The 9,482-nt window shown below is 41.3% G+C and overlaps 1 protein-coding gene and 1 long non-coding RNA gene across 4 annotated transcripts in view; both read right to left on the reverse strand.

Annotated features, from left to right (window-relative positions):
- Positions 1 to 5,999, reverse strand: part of LOC108549900 (paramyosin, long form) — a 25,169-nt gene extending 19,170 nt beyond the window's left edge. Inside the window, exons 1-5 of one of the 2 annotated variants that reach the window (XM_017903468.1) lie at positions 5,864 to 5,999; positions 5,552 to 5,790; positions 4,188 to 4,244; positions 1,532 to 1,618; positions 1,248 to 1,414 (exon numbers count right to left, since the gene is read on the reverse strand). In XM_017903468.1, coding sequence (XP_017758957.1) covers positions 1,248 to 1,414; positions 1,532 to 1,618; positions 4,188 to 4,244; positions 5,552 to 5,665 — 425 coding nt within the window. In that variant the 5' untranslated portion in view covers positions 5,666 to 5,790; positions 5,864 to 5,999. Of the gene's footprint in view, positions 1 to 1,247; positions 1,415 to 1,531; positions 1,619 to 4,187; positions 4,245 to 5,551 lie in introns of both variants that reach the window. The other variant, XM_017903467.1, reaches the window with a different exon arrangement.
- A 1,460-nt stretch (positions 6,000 to 7,459) lies between these two features.
- Positions 7,460 to 9,087, reverse strand: LOC108549899 (uncharacterized). 2 transcript variants are annotated; one of them, XR_001890378.1, is made up of 3 exons: positions 8,805 to 9,087; positions 8,062 to 8,548; positions 7,460 to 7,696 (listed from the first exon to the last, which is right to left on the reverse strand). It is a non-coding gene; the product is annotated as an uncharacterized LOC108549899 (long non-coding RNA). The 2 variants fall into 2 exon arrangements; XR_001890377.1 differs by having other exon boundaries at positions 7,824 to 8,548.
- Between the last annotated feature and the right edge of the window lie 395 nt (positions 9,088 to 9,482).

Raw genomic sequence — 9,482 nt, forward strand, 5'->3', positions numbered from 1 at the left:
GGAAGATCCCGGAGATAATAGACGTGCGAATGACAGCTCGGTAAATTTTCGAAACGCAGGCGTCCTTGTAACGAGCAGTATCGCGCGCGACGGCACCGGGACGTCGAAAAGGACGCTGGTTATGTTTAGAAGTGCCGGGAGAACGAGTCTACGCGTATTTCAGGTGTGAGTAGGTTCGTTGTTTGGCCTGGGGCCAGTATCGTCGAGCATAATTCCCGCAATTTTCGAATACGCTTTCGTTCCGCGCGATGCTTGCTATAATTAACGAGGCACCGTGATTCATCCTTGTTTTCTATTTCGTTTTTTCTCTCGCGCTTTTTCTCTCCCTCTTTTTCGTTTCTCGCTCTCTTTTATCGCCGAGACTACACGAGAAACGAAACTGGGTTTCGACGAATCTTCGAACTTCCGGCGAACTGTTTATTGACACTATGTATGGCGCTCGCACGCTTTGACCTCAAAGAGCGAGATCGCGAGACCGCGATTTTATTTTCACAGGTGCATATAATTAACCACGGTTTATTGATGTTCCGATTCCGGCGTTCCCTACTCCCTATCGGGACCCGATGTTTAGATACCCACGAAAGTAATGTTATCGCGTTTCGCTTCTGTTGCTCGAGTTTGATATCCCTTGGAGTGAGCTTGGTTGACGAGTCGCATCAGTGTAATATGCATGCAGAGTTGGTATGAAACGTATACTTGAATTGTACTGAATTTGACTTGGCGTCGAGTATTTGGTCTCTTGATTGTATTGAAGTTTGAATGGTTTCTGTAGAATATTAATTGAGAAATGAAATGTTAGTCTGACATTTTTGGGTGTAGATATTATAGAATAAGAGAGTTCTTATGCGGAGATGATGAAATTTGAGTCGTTGGGAACGAGTTACTAGAAATAAACGGAGAAGTATATTTTTGGATAACTTTGGATTGTTTCAGAAGTATTAGTATAGTATCTGGTAATGTTTGCGCTCGGTGCGATAGTTGTACTGAAAATAGATTGAACATGCTGAAGATTATTGAGTAAATGATGATGTAAGAGTCTTGAGTTGTGTGCAGAACATACTGAAATCATTGTTTTACTACTCCTGGTAATTTGAGAGGAAATACCTAATAATATATCAAAGAATAAATGTAAAGAATGTAGAGTGTAATTAAAAATTCTAGAAACCTGTTTCCTTCGAATGTAAGAAAATAGAAGTCTACATCGATATAGACCGACAAAATCGCAGAAATTCGATTAATCTACTAACCTGGCTCGTGCTTTCGAAAGTTGGTCGATCTGATCTTGGAAATCGACAACGACTTCCTGGTGCTTCTTACGCAGAAGGTGCGCGGTCTCCTCGCTCTCGAGATGAACATCTTCGAGTAGTTTACGCAGCTTAGCCAGTTCCGTGTCCCTCTTTTTGTTGATCTCGAACTGCAGGGTTTAATTAAAATTTTTTAACGAAATCTGTAGGCGTACGACTTATACGAAAATCGATGTATTAAATTGAAAAACTCGCAGTACTTCATTTCTATTGATTTCGAGACTTACTTGAGATTCGGCGCCACCTTCCGCCTCTTCGAGACGTTCGGACAGCTGAATGACTTGCACGCTCAAATCAGCGCGCTCGCGTTCGATCTGTAAAATTACCAAGAGAGGTTAGAGCGCATTAGCTAAGAAAAATATTAATACGTAAATTAATATTACAGAAATCTCGATAGTTTCTAGTATTTTAGAAGTCAAATTTTTTAATTCACGCAATCTCTTTCTAATAAAAAATAAAAACTTGAATTTAGCTTTTCAAACGAAAATGTTCAAAGGTATAAATATATATATACGTATGTAGCTGAAAGTTAATGAAACAGGAATTCATGTTAATATTTAAAGAATACACTTATCATTCATTAATGTTGTCATGAACATTGAAAATTATCAGAACTATATAAATATATGGAAAAGAAGCTTTTAGCTTTTTCAATTTCATAATTCCTCTAATCTTCAAAAACAACTCTACATTTAACCTTACATTTCACTTACAATTCGTCTACCTTAAATGCAAACATCAAACACGTCTATTTTCACTTCAAGAAGCACCAGAAACCAATCATCTCACTTCGTTGATAAAAAGCGAAAGAAGTCTCGTGAAACATCCCATAGGCATTTACGAAACGTATCACCGGTATGCAGAATACGAATCATTCCTAATCCCGTTTTACGTATTCCTCTCTGCAGGTTAGGAATTCATGTAGATGGCGTTCGTGTTGATACACGTCGAGTGTAATCGAGACGTGCGGCATTGTTTTGGAAAGAGGCCTCGAGGAACGACGCGAACAGCTCGGTGCAAGCTTGACGTCAGGTTTCTTTGGACCGCGAATAGAACGATCTAATTCCGTACGGACCGGCTCTATATCGGGAGCTTTATTCATATTACAAACGAGGCGTTTATCGAGAAAAGAGAGACGCGCGACATCGCCATAACTGTCCGGTCTCCGGAAACCATCGACGATCGCCATGTTTCTCACCGAGTTTACCTATTGTTGATAAAAAAGCGATCTCCTGGTAACTTGGAGAAAAATTAATTTTGAAAACAAGAAATCTGTACTCTAATGGTAAACAATCGGTAATTTTCCAATACTTTTTCCGCCAATGAAAAGATTGCCAATCAAAGAAGTAATTTTTTTTCATAAAAACGGAACTTGCAATTATACAAAATAGTGAGATTTAATAATTATTTTTATCATTATATTATATACGGTAAAGAATTTATTAATAATTCTAGAACACATGGTGTGTTAAAAAGTAACAGGAAAACGAAGAGCCTAATTCTAAATTTTGACACAGTAATGTGACAATTTTATTCGAAACTAATTAAAAAATTCAACAAATAATTTCAAATCCAAGCTCGCAGGACAACTTGATCCGCGAATGGATACTCGAATATGAAAAATCCAATTTAAACGATAACTATGATAGATGCAACAAGACTTCGCAATATTATATAATGAGAAACATGATCTAAGCAGCGAGGGCTGTTAAATCTTCGCAAGGATAATTAAACAGATATTTCATCGAACGATATACGTTAAATACGATCATAATTCGCGAGTTTTTGCGGTTTCGAAGCACGGAAAATGTCCCTGGCACCGGTTCAAGTCACGTATCACGAGCAACGTTACGTATGAATTTGATTTCCTCGAAGCTTGACCGAACAATGAAACCGGAGGAATTCTCCTTAAATTTAACGCCCCATTTAAACACTGATCTCCATTGTCTCTAGAATCCTAAACTGTATCCCTGAATGAATCAAAAGTTTCCACTCGGATTAACTCTGGAACCTTCAAAATTCACGTTTGTGCCACGAAAAAATTCCTATTCACGATAAAATCGAAAATTATATTTCGTCCATCACGCGTCCTATAATAACACGTTGGTCGACGATTAATCGAAGATTAAAGTATCGAGATTCGAAGAAATTTCACGCACCCGATATCATTTTCGAATGAAATAGATTTTCCGAGAAAAGTTTCGGATCCTGTTGGATTTTTTTCCTTTTAAAACAGGTAGACGTAGATACATGTTGACCGAACACGAGAGAGGAATGCGAGTTCGTACGCTGAAGAGGCGCGCATCCCCAAAAATAGCCGCGACTCGAGAGCTGGACATTTCGACCTACTGCTCCCCACTCTATGGTGGAGAGCAGGCCAGCCCGCTTTTTTTGTATCAGTTTCAAAATTCACAATACCCGGATTACATAAAGTCTCGAAATTGACGTTTATCTCTGGCCGTCTCGGTATTTTTGTCTGTGAGACATCGACGCGTGTCTAGCTCGGATTTCTTCGATGCCTCGATCACGATGATAAGCGAGATTATCGTACCTCTATCGAATAGTTAGATGGTAAATAACCATCTAGGATAAACGGATAGTATAAAATCCGATGCAAAGAGTAAACTACTTTTGCATGCTAGGATTTGATCTCCATTATCGAAAGAAAAATTAGAAATAGTATATTACTATTGCATTTACTAAGAAGAAGGAAGTGTGGAAAGTATAACATTAACAACATTCAGGAAACCACACGTTTGGTTAAAAGAAAAATTCAGGATCGAACGATCGATCGATATCCGCTCTTTCGACGCGATCTCCTCGAAAGAATAATTGACTACAAAGGAGAATTATCGCTAAAGGATCGTTGAAAAGAAAACTCACCCTCTGACGCAGCTCTCTTTCAGACTCCAGGTCATCCTGCAGCAGGCGGATTTTGTCCTGAAACGAGAGGCAAGAAAGGATTAGAGCGTATCGCGAGCCACGTTACAGAGGGTCGGTGCTTTACGTAATCGGCCGACGAAAATACCCAACAGGCCGACGCTCGGAAGGTATTTCAGAAAGACGGACAGCCTCTGAAACGGGCTGACCCGACGGGGTCGTTTTCAACCAAGGAACCAAGGAACGTGCACTCGTCTTTCCTTAACTATAGCAACGGCAAACGTTCTCGAATCCAAAGAGAAAAGATGGAGAAAAATACGAACAATCTTACTTGAGTCTACAGACGAGTGCAAACTCCCTGGCTCTTCGACACTTCATCCTTCTTCGTTCGTTTTTTCGTTCGATCCACGAGACTGGGATAATTAACGTCGTCCAAGACGATCCCAGAGGAAGATCCAGATGAACGACGTTGATCGAGTTCGTTTTCGACGGGAACGCTTTGTGGATCGTTCGAAGATGTCACTGCTGCGTGGCACGATCGTCATTTAGGACCGATATTTACGACTATTTTCGTACACGAGCAATTCGATAGCCAGAGAACCGTCTAAGACACTTTCGTTCCTCGTCAGGGTTGGCACTAATATCCCTTATGGTCACTGAACTTTCTCGCGTCTCACTGTCCCCGAAATCGGTCACTGCTCGACGTTTCACCTTTTCACCAGCGATCACTTCCTCCCTGCGACTTATCTTGCTCTTTCTTCCTTCTCGTTGTTCATGCTATCTCGAACTACTTCGGAGTACCTCGCTGTTTCACACCTCTTCTGACTCCCCTGTCCCGATCTCTTCACGTTGCATCATCGGGTAGACTTCGACGAACGTCCTAGGTTTGCTAAAACCTTGGACTCTTCAGAAAGAACGATTTAAACCTAACGGAATATCTTAGACTTTGCCTACAGAGCATGGTATCTTCCAAGACATTCTTGGTATTGTCTTCAATGAATTATAACTGTCATATGGATCGAGAGTGAACTTTATTCGATATAAACGTTAGATGATTCAGACGTGCCTCCTGTTCCCTTTCTATTCTTAGTAACTAGTTGTAGACAATAGTTCTATAATAAGGGGTGACTCACCCATTTCTAAGGAATTGGGATTTATCGATACACTGCTTCCTTTTCCTGTGTCATTGTCGTAACAAAATATACGATTCAGGAAAGACAAGTCTTAGAGTAATATCCGAAGAATAATATGTAAATAAAAGTCAATTATTTACGAGAAAAAGAAACGTTAAAAAAGAAGCAGCGTTATGTACCTAGATATCTTCCACGGTGTTTTTCAGAAAAGCTATTTGTTTGTCCAAAACCTACCTCCAGTCTGGTGAGAGCGCTCAGGTCGGCGCTGTATTCGATGCTGACATCGGCAGTACCACCGCCGGTGGAGCGGTACGTGTATTTGGAAGCTTTAGCGACCGCTGAAGACATCCTGTCCGCTTAGATCACTCGCGACTTTCACGAAGTAAGCTTTGTTCCTCGTTTGTAACCGAGAGATTCGTTTCTTCCTCGGGCTCTGTCTCGTCTAAAACAGCTTCTCGCCTCGATGTCTGGTGCTACGTTCAGTCGTTTATTGTTTCAAACAGAATCGTCGTAATGTAATTTTCTACCACTTTTCTTCCACCTCACCGCTTCTTCTTCGGCTTCTTCCTCTTCGTCTTCTTCCTTATTCTGTTCTTCTTCTTCTTCTTCGGGGTTTCGGAGCCGACCAGCGCCCTACTGGTAGTGCGCGACCCGTCGTCGTTCGTATGGCGCGCCGGCGGCTCCATGGCTTCGTCAAAATGACGGTTCCGCGCAGGCGTGGTAGATCGCCGACCCCCACCAGGAACACGCCACGGCGACTCGTCATCGTGGTCGTTCCTCGTCCTCGTCGTCCATCGAGGGGAACCACCAGCCGTCGACCACCACCGTTACTCGAACGCCCACGTTTCCGAGCTTGCCTGCCAAACTGCCTCCTCCTTAGGGAACCGGCCATTCCGTCTTCAATTCCATTTTTCTCCCGTTTCTTCCCATTTTTCTTTTCTTTTCTTTCCGCTTCTCTTTAGTATTTTAGATATCTTTGTAGATTTTTGTGACATTTCCTTTATTAGAAGTAAGTTGTACCTTAGTTTGCAGATTTAGTTGCAATGTTCATTCGGGGTGGAAGAACTGAAGGGTAGTTTTTTCAGGGATGGATACTAGTGGATGTAGATCGAGTATAGTGGTCATTGAGATTTCATTGAGACAGTATGTAACCATGTATCGTGCGTTGTAAGAGTTGGTGCGGTGTATTTATAGCTATAATGTATTATTATTCGCAATGTTTTCGTCGACGAGGGGTTCAAGATGCAATTTAGGGAATATTACGTGTATTATTTAGAATATGGCGCTATGACATAAGAAAAACGAATCGTCATTCCATAAATATCAATTTCGTACACGCTACTCCATATACATTCATGTATGTCAAGAATTTGATTTAACGTGCGTCGTTAGTTTCATACGTACAACGTACCGAGAATGTCATCCAGAAATCTCGTGTTACTGCCTTGTTTTGTAAAAAGCCACATTTATAAAGAAGAAAATATTTCGGGATTCAAAAAAGAGTACAGAAGTATTCATCGTGGCTGTGATGTTGAGACGGAGCCAGCAACTTCGTTTATGCAAAGTTGAAACCTGCTTGTTGTTTTATTTTCAGACGTAATCTGCGTATGGTTTAACCAGATACGTCGCATTTTGTAAAGCTATAGTCTATTGCGCCTCACATTGTTCCAAATATTAAGAGATCGATATCTCGTTACATCTGGCGATTCATCAAAACTTCCGGTATTTATTATACATACATTCCTTACGTATTTGTCTAGTATGATAAACCGACACTAAAAATAATACTGTGAAATTAGAGAGCAGCATATCTTTCCTTCGCAGAAATTGATTTATCCAACGAAAGTAATAAATATCGAAGAAAGCAAGTTTAACGTAATATGATTTTCCTTTTCTCCTTAAGAAAACCAGTAACTTGAAATATAACATGACTTATCTCAAATATAATATACTTTCTACTTTTCTCTAGAAGGAAAAATTAACTCGAGGAGCGAGACACCCATTTCTCCTCCAGCACAAAAATCTACTCGGAATTCATTCGACAAGCAAACGTAACAAAATTTCAAAGAGATGAAAATAAAATTTTTGCCAAGCGTCTTCTTGGAGTACAATAAACTCCGGTACTCAACAGGTGTACGAGCCTCGATCGAAGATCGATTCACGCACGAAATTATCCTAGCCCTCGGCAAATAGAACCAGAATCGTCTACTATCGTCCCACGCCTCTCACTTCGTGGAATTATTCGCCTAACGTTCGACCTCTGCAACCGCGCCTCACTTCGTATACCGATTTAGATATGCCGTACTTGAAAAGCTGCAGGGTCATCGGTTTCGCTCGTGGATCGGCCATCGATGAGTAGTGTCGTTGACATGTTCGAATCTATAACAAACGTGGGCGTAAGAAAGTGCAACAATAGTACTACGTCACGGATATAGCGTAATATCGACGCCAAAAATCATTTTAGAATAGTCGAATCATCCGCGACTATTTTTGCGCGACCACTCACCGCGTTGCAAGCGCGTTATAGAATTTCACTCGCCCTCTGATCTTATCAGAAGCGAATTGCCTTATAAATAACTCGTAATAGGTGATGGAAAGAGGTTGACCGATGGGTCAACAGGTGAGCGAAGAGCTTTTGACGAAAATCTGCCGTTTGCGACGCGGATCTTCGAAACCTGTCGAGAATTCTCGCCCATCTCGTGCAGCTGTGATAAAACGTTCAGCTTTTCGCTATTTACACTCACCGGGTCGTTGTTGACGTTGCGACGGTGCCTAACGAGAATGCCGGGCGCGTTTCCATCGACGCTGGTATCGCGGTCTACGTGGTAGTTGATTCCTCAAATTTGATTCAAATTCCATTTAAGTAAGATACCGACTATCTTTAACGGCGTATCTTACCGTTTCGGTAACGCGAGTATTTCTTGACGACGATAAGCGAGGATCATCGGTATGTTAATCGTGTTCCATGGCATGTTGTTCAAGTCGATTTGGACGTTTGTTCATGAGTAATATTGTGGGAATAATCTCGTGGACGTTTGACTAATGCACGAGATTAATGACGGAATTTATTTTTACTTCCAATTTGCTTCAGCACATGTTATTTTCTATATTGGTAGTGAATGAGTTTTTGTTTAAATTTGTACATGTTAATCGGTGTATTGGAGTAACATTAAAGGTATTCGGATGATCGTGCATTGATTCATTTGTGCGTTTTAAAGTTCCTGCCAAATTCTGTAAATAGAGAAATCGATGAGACAGGATTATGGGAGAAAATCATGTATGTATGATTAAAAAATTGTAGAATAGTAATTTAGGAGAAAGTGGAGAGTGTTCCCTACTTTTTTATTTTATTATTTTATTGTTAACATTGTCTAGAATTATAGTATGTATAATAATAAAAATTATTAACGCCATGAGCAATAGTCCTGCAAAAGGCGTGCGTCAATGTAATTTCGTTGTATCTAAATCGTCGGACTCGATCGTTTACCTATTCTACTAGACGGCCGTCTGAAACAGGAGCTTCCCATTCTACTAGCGTTTTCCCCACCACCGTCTCAAATTCCTCCCGTATTTATATCTTATAATCCATTTTCCTTCACATGAAACAGCAACAAGAGACAGCCGGACCTCTCCTTTCGCTTCCAAATCCTCGAATTCGACCTTTCACTTTCATCCATAAATCATCTTCCCCCTTTCACCACCCTCCGATCAGAAGTCACGAAGAGTCGTTTAAGCAGAAAACGGCTTAAAACTGGTGGATCCTTTGCCAACTGAAACTTCCAGTTTTCACCAAATTTCCTCGACCTCCCGGCCCCTCTCCCACTCCCGTCGAGTGTCTATAAAAGGTCGCCGGGCAATGGTGGGCAAAGATGTTCGTTCGGCCTAGCCGGGAGCTCACCAAGTAATTTGAGATTGGCCCCTTCTCTGCTGCGTCCTCTTCATCACCTTGTTCCCACTCCTACCGACGGCGGGCACGTGGCTCCGTCTGGCGGAGAATTCCAGCCGCCATCGAGAAAAGCGCATCAGAAGAGCTTGGACCAGAATAACTGGCACTTTCTCTCTTTTTCCCACCATTGCGACTTTTTGCCCCTTCGACTACTCTTCTATTTGAAAGAAAGTTCAGAAAGCTCTCTAGACGGCTTGTACAACACCAACTATCGTGTCG

This window comes from Eufriesea mexicana, unplaced genomic scaffold (assembly GCF_001483705.2).
Source record: "Eufriesea mexicana isolate 0111107269 unplaced genomic scaffold, ASM148370v2 scaffold2351, whole genome shotgun sequence".
In the NCBI taxonomy this organism is placed as follows: domain Eukaryota; kingdom Metazoa; phylum Arthropoda; class Insecta; order Hymenoptera; family Apidae; genus Eufriesea; species Eufriesea mexicana.